Here is a 14,263-nt window from a genome sequence, read left to right on the forward strand (position 1 = left end):
CATGCGCCGTGAAACCGGAACTCCTAAACTCTTGAAGTCTGGAAACTGATTATTCCAGAGCTCCGTGACTTGGCGCTGTCCAAAAGACACGTGGGCTCTGGGAACGAGATTGCGGGTTATTTTGACAACCCTGGTCCGACGAAACAACTCGAAAAACCCGCGATTACTAGTACCCAGTCTACCTGCCAGACAATTTATACCCTCGGAGGTCTGTCACGTGTCAAGACTTAGGGGTCTGTATGGATGAAATGCATAAGACCCCAAAAATCTGTCAATACATACCTGGCCGGCGTTTATCGGCTGTTAATCGCCTGTAGAAAACGTCAATTAGGAAATTCAGAGGCGAGCGTATGATAAGTTTCCATGTTTTGCTGTACACTAAAGCAAAGGTGACCAACAAGATACATACAGCGAGGACGCCAAACATGTCGGAAATAAACGACATGGAGGCAGCCGTGATTGTTAGCTCTAATCCATTTTCCAAACCGGCTATCACTACTCGAGCACCTATCAGTTTCGTCATAAAAGTCCTAAAAGGCTGATAAAAATATTTGAATGATTGATCTCAAATAATTACAGCTTCATATCATCTAATCTTCGTAAGCCGGGAATTTACGCAATGCCTCAAAGGCAACGGCAACGAAAACGACATTTCAAATACTATGAACGGCGTCAAACTGAGTAAAGAATCAGCGCTCAGGTTCCCGTCATGTTGATTTGTGGCGTTCTTTTCCCAGTTGCCGTCTCCAGTATCACTTATGGGAATATCAGGTCAGCGAGTCAGAAACGTAACTAGCAGTGACGTCTTTCTAATCTTGATAAGAAGGGCGGTAACTTAAATGAACATATAAAAATTGTCTTGGTAATTTAAAGGCCAAGGACTAAAACAAGTTTACTTCGGTACCAAGTTACCAGCTGCACTATATACAAAACTGACGACATACTAAACAGTTTTGGACAAACTGCTTTCACTTTCGCGGCCTCCCTGGCAAAAGATCAGTCAAGAAATGGAAAAAAAGAAAGATTGCAGCAAACACAAGAAACAAAAAAATTCTCTTCTCCTCGCCCTGTCGGCCTAACTTTTCGAGCTCTTTGAGGGTTATTTCTGCTACGACCATCAAGGCGGCAAATGAAATTATCCCCATTACATGGGCCCTCCACTTGTGATAGTTACCCTCAGCCATAAGATCGTTTCCAACAGACCAGTGCGCGGCATTCAGTCTGCTGATCAGAATCTGCTTGCAAAGCTTGGAGATTTCCCGGAAATCTACTGTCGGCCTCCATTGGCTATCTCCTCCCAGTCTTGAGAGGTCTTTAAGAAAATCAGCGGAGAACTGATCAACGACGTTGCAGAACTCTGGAGCTGTCAGCATTTTTTCACCGCGAAAAAGGTAACCGTCTTGATCATGTTTAAGTGGAATACCTCGATCACGGAAAAGCTGAAATTTTGGTTGAAGCGCACCGGCGAACAGCTCGTTCTGTTTGTTATGATACATCTCCTTCCTTGATTGTCCCCTTCGCCTCCGTTGACCTTGTTGTCGATAACTGGGTGCCCCGAACGAAGACATGTCATTAAAGTCATGTTCTTCGAATGAATGCACGCTCCAAAGTCCGTCTGCCTTTCTTCGCGTACCGTAAACTTCAGTCTTCACCTTTCTTATTGCTTCTTTTATGAACGGCTCATGCCTATTCACCCCAGTGGATTCTAACAATCCGTCGACCTTATTCGTAAGGGAGGCCTCAAACTCCCTTGGAGCAAGTCCGCGCTTGTGAAGCTCGAAGTTGTATTTCAGCTGTCTGGCTTGCATGTTTGTGATCAAGGTAGGTCTTAGCTTACGCCACTTGTTGAAATCCTCTGAAATTAAAATTTGTAAAGAATTAGAAATTAAAGAGGAAACATCTCCATCCAAGCACTATCCTTGGGTTGACGGCAAGAGAGATGAATGATGGGGGAACAAGATACTCTGCTTGATTTACTGTGTTTGCTTCTTACACAAGTTATTCCAAAAGATCAGAAAGGTCACTTCATTTTATACGTTATTTCTCTGACATCATTGTTCAGGTGTAAAATTGGCGGGGCGTGAGCTCCGTCAAGTGATTTTGAGATGTTCAGGAATGTTTCTTGCCCGTAAGAAATAACTCGCCCGGCTTGTGGGAGATTTTCAACTCGGAAACATCTTGCACTGCCCTTTTTAAATGGACACGTTAAGGTCTGTCTATATGCTGTAACGTCAGACAAATTCTCTCTCTTGTGGAGAGGAAAGACGCCAGTATTTGAGGTTCACGCGAGTTTTGCTGAATCGAACCTTGTTCGTTACATTTTATTCTGTTGAACTTTCCATCTAAATGTGCTACAACTTAGAAAGAGGTTACTGTGGATTTTACAACACCGTTTTTGAGCGATGACGTAGTGGGAGCTTATATGCTGGCACGCAGCGCATTCTTTTGGATAAGTAACTTCGCGCTTTTGTCGCGCTGCGCTTATGTCGTGCACGATTTACCCCTCTCTGGAAGCGAAATGCACTCTGGGAGCTAGTAAATAAGACGCACCAAAAATTCGCCATCTTTGGTGCAATGTATTGCAGCAATGTGTTGGAGAACACTTACTTGACCTCTGAAAATGCAGGCACAATGAACAAGTTTCATTATGTGGGAGTCATGTATTGTAGGTTCATTTTGATGATAGTTGATTGGCCTGCACCCTCATGAACTAAATGCTTGCAGATTCTCTTGCCATAACCAAATAAGCCGTAATGCAAGCCTAAAAGCAGAACCGGTTCAAAAACAAATGTTTTGTTAATCGGAACCTATTTTCATACACACATCCCTTAGCCCCCTAGACAGACGCTGTATCGCACATTCCTCCTAAGGAAATATTGTGTGACTGCATAGGAGGCTTCTGATCGTTTTTTCTTTTCTTTCTGTTTTTTTTTTTAACTTATTCATTTCTTACAGTCTGTTGTGAATTGCTTTAATGCTCTGATTAATTTCTCAATACAAGCTTACATCAAGCTCAGCGCTAATCACTCTCGATATACACTTTTCATTACTCGCTCGTTCAACTCGATCCCACGTGTACAAAAAAAAGATCTCTTCTTTTGTCTCTTATCAGTTTTAAGTAAATATTAACACCCTTATTACGTAATCATATTCTCGACACACTCCCCCCATATATCTCCGGGGGAGATATATGTTTTTCCACTCAAGTTCGAGTTGCCTCGAATAAAATAATCACACTCATCACATTGATAATCATTTCTCTTAAGGTAAACAAAACGACTGTCTCTATAGTGTCAGTCCGTCAGCTAAATGCAAGCTGATAGCACTGTTCGTTCAGATTGTCCATTTCAGACTTCCTCTTGGCTACTCTCTTGTAAACGTAAGTGCGCTGCAACTGCAGCATCACGTCTTGGGCGAAATGGGGCAGCCTCTGGGTTCATTCCCGCCTGCGATGCTGGCAGCTGTCTGTCACACGATAGTTCCAGGGGGTAAAGCTGTTGAATAGCACGTTCCACGTAGGACTTTCCTGCACGCAATTTTGCTCCTCTAACGACTCCGTCACTTCCAACGATCAAATTTTCGATGATCCCTAGCGGCCACTTCCCTCTGTTTTTGTCTTCTGTTTTGATGATCACCACGTCACCAATAGCAGGCGTGTCTCCTCCAGTCCCTCGCTGTGCACGGTGTCTCTCGCATAGACTGCGTAGGTACTCTTTGGTCCACCGGCTCCATATTGCTTCCTTGCACTTCAGCAAGTGTTTTGCTCGCTTACGCAGGTCAGCGGTCTCAATGTGGTGCGGCTGCAATTCTGGAAGCAAATTGCTGTTCAAAAACAGCATAGCATTCGGTGTTAGAAGGGGCATCTGCACGTCATCCTCTACGTAGCTTAACGGCCGGTTGTTAATCGTGATCTCCACATCCAGTAGGACTTCTTGTAACTCTTTCCACCGTAGTAGGCCATTCCCTATTGTCTTGTTTAGGGCTGCCTTGACAAGACCAATCAGTCGTTCAAACTGCCCTCCCCACCACGGCGCGCGGCTCAGATTGAATTGCCATTTGATTTGATTGATGGAGAGGTATGTCTGCAGTCGTTCGTCATCCATGACAGCTCTAATCCAACTTGCTGCGCCAACAAAGGTTCGGCCGTTGTCTGAATAGATTCGTTCCGGTCGTCCTCGGCGCGCGATAAACTGCTTCAAACTCTTTAGGCACTCTGCTGTTTCCAAGTTTGGTAGGAGGTCAAGATAAATTCCCCGCGTAAGACTGCAGGCATATAGCAAGACATAGGCCTTTCCCTCTCGTTGTTTAGACACTCGATATCGGATTGGACCAGCGTAGTTCACTCCAATCACTTGATATGGGTTGGTTCCTTGCGTCCGGGTAGTTGGCAGGTTTCCAGGCGGCGGAGCTGCATACGCCGATGCTTGAAACCTCTTGCACCCATGACAGCTCTTGCGCACTTTCTTCACCAGCTGTCTCAATTTTGGAATCCAGTAACGGGTACGCACCTTGGCCATGGTTAGCCCCACTCCCCCGTGTAGTGTTTCTTGGTGTGCTTCCTCTACTAGTCGGGGACCAAGCATGCTGGTTTCTGGTATGTAAACTGGATACTCTCCTTGTATTCGGCCCCGGCATTCTAATAGTCCGTCCTGGTTTGGCTGTAGGTTCAGCGCCACGCGATCTCGTTCAATGTCACAACTCTTCTGAGCCTGTTTCTCCCAGAAGAGCCGCTGGCTGTTTGTCTCTTCAGTTGTCAGTGGTTCCAGGACGCGTGGTGTTCCTCGGCTACGGAGCGAGTTGTGTGCGAATCTCCGCATCCACGCACAGATACGTACAGCTTTCTGTTACTGAAACCTGTGCAGCACTTCTTCAATCTCGGTTTTCTCGTTTACTGTAACTCCCAGCAATTTCTGCACAAGTTTAGCTTCGGTTTGGCTTTCTTCTGACGGCTCGTTTAGTACGTCCGCTGGCCAAAGTTCTGGAGTTCCAAGCCACTTTGGTCCATGCCACCACAGATCAGCTTCCTCTACGTGCCCTTCACGACTTGCAAGATCAGCGGGATTATCTGCTGTGGGAACATAGCGCCATGCTACCTCTTTGTGACTGATTATTTTCTGAACGCGATTTGTTACGAACTGCTTATATTCTCCTTGCCCTCGAATCCAGTACAAGGCTATTGAACTATCCAACCAGCATTGTGTGCTTCTTACAGGAAGCCCGTCCAGAGCGTCTCTCACATTGTCAACGAGGTTCACAGCCATGTGACCAGCGACCAATTCCAACCGCGGGATGGTCAGTCCTTGTCTGGACAGTCTCGATCTAGCCGCAATTAGGCCCTGGCTAGTTCCGGATGCTTGTCGGATGACGGCATAAACGCAGGCTGCGACTCCACTTGCGCACGCGTCTCCAAACGAATGTAGATCGATTTGTTCGATTTCCTCTCGATGAACAACTAGCGATCTCGGTATGGTAAAGCTTTCTGGCAGTTTGCTTTCCCACTTGACCCACAGCTTGGCAAGATCACGTGACAGGTCTGCGTGACAGGTCTGCGTCCCAGGCTCCTTTCGTATCACAAACTGCGCGGTAGATAAGTTTGCCACTAAGTGTCTCAGGCGAGACAAGTTCCAGAGGGTCATATATCTTAGCTAGCTTAGCTAAGATACCTCTCTCACTCAGCGTTGCTTTCTCTGGTGGGACTGTGATGCTAAGTGAGTCTTGCTCTTTGTTCCACGGGAGACCGAGCATACTAGAAAATGTTCCTTGTGGGACTCCTAACTGCTGCTTTGCGTAGGTTGGTTCTCCTTCTGCTTGAGGAGACTGCTTTGATTCCAGCTCGGGGACGTTTGAGTGCCACTTATGAAGGTTGAAACAAGCGTCTTGGAAGATTGTTGTGGTCTTATCTTTCAGTTCTCGAGTCTTGCACACTGTAGTTGATCCCGAGATTAAGTCGTCAACTTACAGTTCCTTGCGAATCTTGGCTACTAGTTCCGGCTCTTCCTCCTCCCAATGGTTAAGGTGTACCTCGATCACTCCCCCCAGTAGAAAAGGAGATGGCGCAAGTCCAAATAGGGCTCTGGTGAATCTAAGGGTCTCCAATGGGGATTGTTCGTCTCGGCGCCAGTGAAAGCGCATTGCGTCGCGGTCAGACTCTTTTACTCTCACTTGCAGAAATGCTTTCTGTAAATCGCCGGTAATGGCCACGGGGTTAAAGCGCCCTCTTACTAGCACGCTCCAGAGTTTGTTCTGCAGGGGCGGGCCAGTATGCAAACAGTCGTTTAGCGAAGGAGCACCGCTGAAGGCTCTTGCTGACGCGTTGTACACAATTCGCAGTTTTGTTGACTCCGCTGTGGTTCTCACGACAGGTTTGTGTGGTATGTAGAATTCTCGGCAATTACTAGATGACTCATCTGCTCTCTCGACAACCCCTTCTTTCTTCTGATCTTCGATTATCTCTGCATATTGATTTGTCAGTTCCTGACGCTCAAGCTTCTAGTTTAGACTTGCAAGTCGTCGAAGACTTCCGTCCTTATTGTTTGGTAGCAAAGGATGATTTCCTCGCCATGGTAAGCCAGTCTCGTACCAGCCCTCCTCGTGTCGCACAAGTTGCTCTTTGAATTCGGCATACACGCTGCTCTGGTCGTTAGGGTGTGTGTCAGACAACCCAAGTACATCAAGACGACAAAGTTCCTGGTAATCTACATGAGATGGTTGAGTTAACAGTACGTTTGTTAAGTCTAGAGGCTCTTTTCCTGGAGACATGATAATCCAGCCGAATTTCGTCAACTCAGCCACCGGCAGACCAGGCTCACCAATCTTCGGTACACTCTCTGTTTTCACTTTAGCGTAGTCACCGGCTCCTAGAATTATGTGCACTGGTAGGCGGCTCTTTGTGTCCACATCGTTCATTACAACTCCAGACAAGTGTGGATTTCTCGCGATCACTTCTTGATACTTTGGGTTTTCCAGGAAAAGCAGTTCTCCTTTGTCCACTTTAGTGACTTCCACAGGCATTGAAAATTCTCTGTTTACATCAGAAATGGTGATAGTAGCCAGCTCTACTTCTCTTGTTGACGCTCCTAGCAACATCTCTATCTTTCGGACTTCTTTCTTGTGCCCAATGCTTGAAATGCGGTCCAAAAGGGCGGCAGATGCGTACGAGCTCCCCGCACCCGTGTCCAACAAAGCGTGACATTTAATTCCTTCCACTTCGACAACAACAACTGGATATGTCACATTTCCGGTTGGAATTCCTGTGGCGACAAGGAGTGGATTGGTCTTGTTTTCTTGCTTGTGACAAATGGACGTGTGATGTTTGCGATCACAGATCTGACACCTTAACTTGCTTTTACACTCATCAGCGCGATGTCTTGCACCTGTGCAATTGAAGCACAGTTTTTTCTCTGATAGGATTTTCTGTCTCTCATGAACACTTGTGACCTTTGTACAATTAATTGCTCTGTGTTTGTCATCCTCGCAGTAGACACACTGATTTCCGGAACGCGGCTTTGATTGATGTGTATTGAAGGCAGGCAGGGGCGGTTTAAATTGTTGATTTCTTTTCCCTGTTGGGTCTTTCTCTGGCTTTTCTGCAGCAAACTCTTCTACCGGATTGATTTGGGTCCACTTCTGCAGCTCTGTCAAAAGATCTTTGAAACCCCAGTCCTTCCAGCCTTCATTTCCACGCACCAGATCGGCCTTGATTCCTTTAAGCTTGTCCAAAGTACATCTCACGTTTCCCTTGACATCTACGAGCCGTCCAAGCCAAAGGCGGCCCAAGCTCTCAATGTTATCCTCTTTTTTTTTTTCCTATTTATGCGAACGTTCAGGCTAACGTGACATATGGCATGCACTATTACATAACGACCGAATTTGACCACGCGAAACATGACTCCCGCCTTGCAGCATATGAAGGTGTTGTGTTACAACGGTTTGAATTTATAAAGGTTTGTATGGGAATGCAACGGCTTGGCTTGAAAAGCCAATTATTCTTATATTTTGTGAATAAAATCTACTTACCCTGTTGCTGTGTTGTATTCTTTGTTGTTTGCCAGCTCCTCGGGCCGATCTAACGCGATTTCGGCGAGTTATCGTTCTGTGGGACACTGATTTCCGGAGTGCCCGCCGAAGCGAAGCGAATAAATCCACTGAAAATAACCCTGCCGGCTCAATTCCTCCGTAGAATCGAAGAAGAAATGTTGAAGTTCCATGTCAGTTCACTCGCTACGCGATTCCGTCCACAACGCCTTCGCAACGATACATTTATTTCGAGATTGCTTCGCTCGCAAACTCGAAAACAGCCGCGTCACAAAAGTTAGGACACTTTCGCAGTGTTGGGTAACTATAATTAGCCCGACCGGGGGTAGTCAGCAACGATTTGTCAACGGTCAAACCAAAATGCGTGAGTAAATAGCCCCGGCCATGCCATTTTATTTGGCGTATTTTGTTTGCTTGGTGGTGAGGCATTGGTATGTAACAGAAAATAGTGGACTGTTGTCAATACAGTCCAAAATTATCGTCAGTAAAATATTGTAAATAAAACACCTATTGACCGGTTACCTCCGCGGCCACCATTTGGTCATTCCGATAAGGGTTTCATTATTGTCTTTACCCCTATTAAGCGGCCACCCAAAATTTAAGAACTTTGTTTTGGAAAGGGCGATGGCAGATAAGAGTCTGAAACTGAAGTGCATGACGAGTGATAATTCAAACACACGTCTATCATGATTGTCTTGAATTGACTCCATGTTCGCCAAGAAATTTATAGTCCGACAGTGAAAAATTAAATATTCAAGGTACACCAACCTCTATTTCAGCGGCTAGCCCCATTAAGCGGTCACCGCCCATTTCCCCGGGGGTAGCCCACTGTATTACATGTATAAACCAAAAATAATTGCATTGCGCGAAAAGACCTAGGTATGAGTTTAGCGTTACAGTATTAAGCAGGGCATGTAGGTAGCGGTGGTCGAGTAAAAGATAACAACAGGGGCAATGGTAAACTATTCATTCTTTTCATTTCTTAATTCAATCTCTTCCTACTCAACACGATTGTGTGCTCCCAGTGATTCCAAGCCTTACGGAGCCTTACGTATTAGGATAGAAATTGTCCTACCCCTACCCCCTATAATGGGATGACAGCATTGCGTGACGAACAAGGAACCGCTGCAAGCAAGGATTCAAGCCATCAAACCATGATGATCAAACGTAATAGTTTGGTGTAGTGCAAAGCAAGTAACTATTTACAAATGACTTAGCCGTTTTTGACTTAGATGCAGTGGTGATCATATGTGTCGAAAGAGGGTCACAGATTCATGGTATTCGACCGTTAAATAAGTTGACAATTGGCGATGTACATCGGACGTTATGTAAACAAAAGCAAACTTCTGCTCTATGTGCGACGAATGGTGAGAGAAACACGTCAAATCGGCGTTGGACCTGCCTTTTACAGCAAATGAGGTTAGAACATTTCGAAATTATCAGCTCTCTGTCTATTTCAACCTAACATAGGTCAAGTCATGTGGCGCATGCTAAAATATACGTCTAACCCGTAATTTGAAATTTGACGACGGATGGTCAAATGTTTGCATTTTTGACGTACTTTGAAAAGCTCTCGCGTCGCTCACAATCATTTGCCCAAAGAAATTTTTATAGGAATCTGTAGACCATCCTCTGCGATTCAACCACCAGAAGCTTGATCCATTTGAAGGTTTCGCACATGGTGAAAATTAATTATATTCACGAAGTACTTTTAAGTGAATGAAATACATGTCTTCGAAATTTAATTATTTTGCACCCAAAACGACAACGCAACTTTCCCTAAAATCAACCCAGTACACATTTAAACATTGCACAAAAATATTTGAGTGTTTTAAAGACGGAAGAATGATGTGGTTTTGCATGCGAGGCTCTCAAACTTGCTTAATAAAATGGTGCGTCAAATGACGATTTTAACGGAATTTAGTAATTTGCATATTTCTTTGAAATAAAAGGATATTTTGCCAAAAAAACTATCCAGTAGTTTTTGTCATACCCTAGCCTATCTACCATGAAAATATGAGCGAAATCGAATTTTCGACCCTTGCCGAGTTATTTTCCATTTTTATGGACAAGGGACTCTTAATGAATCCGCCATCATCCAAGAGCACTTGAGAATGATGGCTAATTATTTTGGTGTTTTCAGTGTTACAATTTACTTCAAAATACAATTTCTGACGGATATATTAAACTTACTTGTTGTCCTGAATTTCTTTCTTTTTCATAATTCATACAAAAAACAAAATGGCAAAACAAGCATAAGCCTATACACGTAAACGGGGTTCCACTGTAATAAAAATAATAATTTCTTTCACCCTTCGAGTGGGCCAGTTTCGTTTCAATCCACGAACAATTTGCCGACTGAAATACGAACCATAACTTGAATCACTTTAGGATACCGAGGTTGCGCATTATCAGCGAGACGATCAAGCCAACTGGCAACAAACTGAGTTGTTTCTTAGTGTTGGAGTTTAAGCTCATTGCCAGACAAAATAAGGTCACCGAGCCATGCATCATGCATGAATAATAACTTAAATATGCCACAAATGACAAATTTAAGACTCATATACGAGCATTTTAGGTGGAATGGAAAATGCTAGTGAATGGAACATTACAGATACAAAAACACAGCCAGGATCTTCCCCAAAAAAGTCTGAAAAGTCTCTGTCAACTTCTGCCTCAAAACTCCGAGTTCGATCGTCATCCTTACCGCTTCCTTTACCAGAAACTGTTTATTTATTTATCACTACTCAAATATTCGACTCCGTGCATCTTTTGAACACTTCTTAACTCAGTGTTTGGTACGGCAGTGGGAAATTGATTTCTACATTTCAGGAGCCACGAAATCGTCCATTCGAGAACTTGGATGTCGGCATTGATTTGCATTGAATAATTAGCTAACGGGCGAGTGAGAAATAATCTGCTCGGTAATAAATGTCGGTACGATCCTAGATGTATACACCCCTCATAACTCCCAAAACCAAAGCTTACCTTGAGTGTGGCTTAGAGGGAAATCAGTGACTGTGAATAGAAGTTAGGCCCAGTTCAGACGCCGAACTTTTCATGAGCCGAACCAAATATATTGAATTAAGTACATGAAAAGTTCGGCGTCTGAATCAGTTAAGAACGGCTATTTGAATTTGGAACGGCCCAGCCGTTCTTCCCGCCTAGCTCAGCCGGGAATTTCGGCTTTGGAACGGCTTTGATTCAGACGTCGAACTTTTCATGAGCCGAACCTAATGCATAACTTATTATAACATATTTTACAAGCAGTTTTTACTTTGCCTGAAAATCGCTGACATTTCGATGTGTTTTGGTTTAAACTAAATAAAGTTCGGCGAATTAAGTTCGACGTCTGAATCAACAGGTGTGCTTTTGATAATTTGGGTCGGTCCAAATTCGAATTAAGTTCGGCTCATGAAAAGTTCGGCGTCTGAACTGGGCCTTAGTTGGTTACGAACCAGATTACAGCACTACAAATGAAAGCATTATTTGACTATGCGCGAGGGATATGCCCAAATATGGAACGCTTAGCTTGTCTCATGTCTGATGTTGAGTCATTCTCGTCCCCAGAGGCCGCGCTCCTTTTGGTTCTTGGTGCTGACCAAAAGGAGCGCGACCTCTGGGGACGAGAATGATGTTGAGTATGCTTCCCTTTACTTCGTCGAAGACTACCCTTCACTGACCCTTTCAAGGCGCCTTCTCTACTGTAAACAGCTGGTAATATTGTTTTTTTCATTTTTTTTTTTTTTTATCGCTCCCACTTCTCGCCATCTCAACTCCCGCTGTACAGTCACCTTCCACGCATTGGTGCACCACACTGTTGTGCAGCTCGGCTTCAAGGCTTTCTTCCTCGTTACAGTTAATTTGCATTCGGGATCATCAGACGGGCAGTGTGTGATGTATAGGAAGCGAAGTTTGGTTGTGGAGTATTGTCTGTGAAGTTGGTTACCGTCCGTTTATCAAATTAAAACTTGCGAAGAGCGCTCGAGCTTCAAAACCATTTTATATCGATTAATGGTAGTTTTTCATGCAACTAGCCAAATGCATTTCTCAATCTTGTGAACTTTTCAATGTTTTCCCCACCAAACTACTATCAAGAAAAAAAAACAAAAGGAACAAAACTAACAAAAAGAAAACAACAACAACAACAACAATCAGACTCTGACAAAACTCCGGAGAAAAAATAGCACCGGGTTTTTTCAACGAATTAGCTACTGTAGGTCATATGGCAGAAATGAGGCCATCTGAGGGAAAAATAAAAATAAAGCATTCAGGTTTTTCTCCTATTTTCCTTCAGATGGCCCTCATTTCTGGCTCATGACCTTAAATCTGGTTAAAAAGAGAGTGCATTTATCATCTATATAAGTAAGAGTTAATAAAGACCTAGATTTTGTCTAGCCTGTCACTTGTCATATAGTGATATTCAAAACACACTGATTTAATCATCTGTGAGTCAGAGACAGCTGTTTTTGCTGTCGCTAGGCTGAATTTCCAGCCGTTTTGTTGGCCCGCGTTCCTTGCCCCACACCACGGCTGGATCACTGGTCTACCCATTGTATTTTTGGACCAATTACAGTCAAGCCTGCTCGAATCGAGCAAGCTTCCCTGTGATTGGTCAATTCTGTCACTCGTCTATCCAACATGGCGGATGTCAGTGCTGAGTTTCTTCTGCCACAAAGTGTGATTTAGAGCGCTTTCACATCGACAAATTTCGGGAAACACAGCAGGATGTCATTTTGAATTTCTCAAAAGGAAAAGACGTTTTAGTTCACAGCCAACGGCTGCAGTCCTGCCCGATCATCGTTGATGTTGCGTAGATGAGTCCGATTTACTAGTTGTGCTTTGGCTACCAGTCTCTGCTCAACTCGCTTATGGAGGACCGAGCCAGGTTCCTTACTTCAGTGGGTGTACAAGCAGCCTTTATCGGGGACGAGCAAAATGACGAAAGCATTTATACACGAAAAAGGATGCAAACTAGTGAGACAATCTCAGATAGTGCAGAGTGCAATTTACGGCTCTGATACAGTAGTCACATAGGCCCTTATCCATGCCTTTCTCTCCTTTGGCCCTTCAAAAAATAATTCTTCTCACCAAAAAATTTACAGCTGATTAAGTTTGTACAGGGGCTTTTCAGCCAAAAAAAGAGAGCAAGCATTCCACAAATAGTTTTCAAGAATAAGTGAAATATGTTCTCTTGTTAAGGTGATTCCCTAGTAATAGAACCCGCCATAGATTTCCGATGAAATTTGGTATGCTGTTGTTACAGGACAAGGAGATATTAAAAACGTAGTAAAAAGAGGGGAGTTACCGTGCTTGTTTTCACGCCACAATGCTGACAAATACGGTTATTTAGGTGCCTTTTAGGTAATCCCCGTGCGCAACAAATGAACTCGATTATTTTTCAATGCAGCGTGTTATATCACTCAGAGTTTGACTTTCTTTGATTGTTTATTCATCAACGTCCCAGAGAAAATGTCTTCAAATACCCTGCATTTTTTATCCTTTAAAGGAAGAATGATTTGGACTTGCGCTGTTGGGCCCGTTATGTCTCCATCTGTAGTATTTATTTCGTTTGCCAAAAAAGTAACCGTAGATTTCTGCTAATTTTTTTCTCAGTTATTGAGGATATTGTTCTCATTGAAATTATGAAATAAAAAGTGGGGGTAACCGTGCTCGTTTAAGAGAAAAGGAGCATTTATTTCGCTATCGAGCTTAGTTTAAGGGAAATCTCTTACGTTTTGTATGCGCACGCGCTTATATGCGCGTGCTAATGACGCGAAAATCGTGCGCTGTAAGGATGCGCAATGCAATACTATGGAATCACCTTGAAGGGGTCCCCTTTTATTTGTTGTGTTCACCACAATGGCAACTAAGAAAACCAAAGACAAAATTATTTAAGCGATGCAGATGCAAGGGTTTGCCATTCTTTATCAGTTTCCCAATCAAAAGAACATTGGATATTCTGTTCAAGCTGTCAGTGATGATGTACCATACAAGCCAGAATTGATAAACTAAATCAGGAAAACATTCTCAGTGATTTGGGCAAATCAGATGGCAACATAAGAATTTTGATAACAACAATCGCATATGAAATGGAAGTTCAAAATTTATCAAGAGGTTTAAGTCATAATCTATTATGGTCCTTCAAGAAACATTGAAGCACACCACCATAAGAATGGCAGGGGAGGAAGAGACACACCTGACCTGTGCACTGTAGTAATACTCTATT

General features: G+C 43.7%; 1 protein-coding gene and 1 pseudogene across 2 annotated transcripts; both read right to left on the bottom strand.

Moving 5' to 3' along the window:
* Positions 1-224: 224 nt before the first annotated feature.
* On the bottom strand, positions 225-11,063 carry LOC145496992 (uncharacterized). 2 transcript variants are annotated; one of them, XM_081476760.1, is made up of 2 exons: positions 11,023-11,063; positions 225-1,855 (listed from the first exon to the last, which is right to left on the bottom strand). In XM_081476760.1, the coding sequence occupies exon 2, from the start codon at positions 1,806-1,808 to the stop codon at positions 969-971; it is 840 nt and encodes a 279-aa protein (XP_081332886.1). In that variant the 5' UTR covers positions 1,809-1,855; positions 11,023-11,063; the 3' UTR covers positions 225-968. The 2 variants fall into 2 exon arrangements, with proteins under 2 accessions (XP_081332886.1, XP_081332887.1); XM_081476761.1 differs by lacking the exon at positions 11,023-11,063 and adding an exon at positions 10,228-10,302.
* LOC145496993 (uncharacterized) lies at positions 1,868-7,744 on the bottom strand (annotated as a pseudogene).
* Positions 11,064-14,263: the final 3,200 nt, after the last annotated feature.

This window comes from Orbicella franksi, chromosome 9 (genome assembly GCF_964199315.1).
Source record: "Orbicella franksi chromosome 9, jaOrbFran1.1, whole genome shotgun sequence".
Lineage (NCBI taxonomy): Eukaryota > Metazoa > Cnidaria > Anthozoa > Scleractinia > Merulinidae > Orbicella > Orbicella franksi.

Bases quoted from the DNA above. Each gene is read 5' to 3' on its own strand.
- LOC145496992 (XM_081476760.1), bottom strand. From the start codon at position 1,808: ATGCAAGCCAGACAGCTGAAATACAACTTCGAGCTTCACAAGCGCGGA.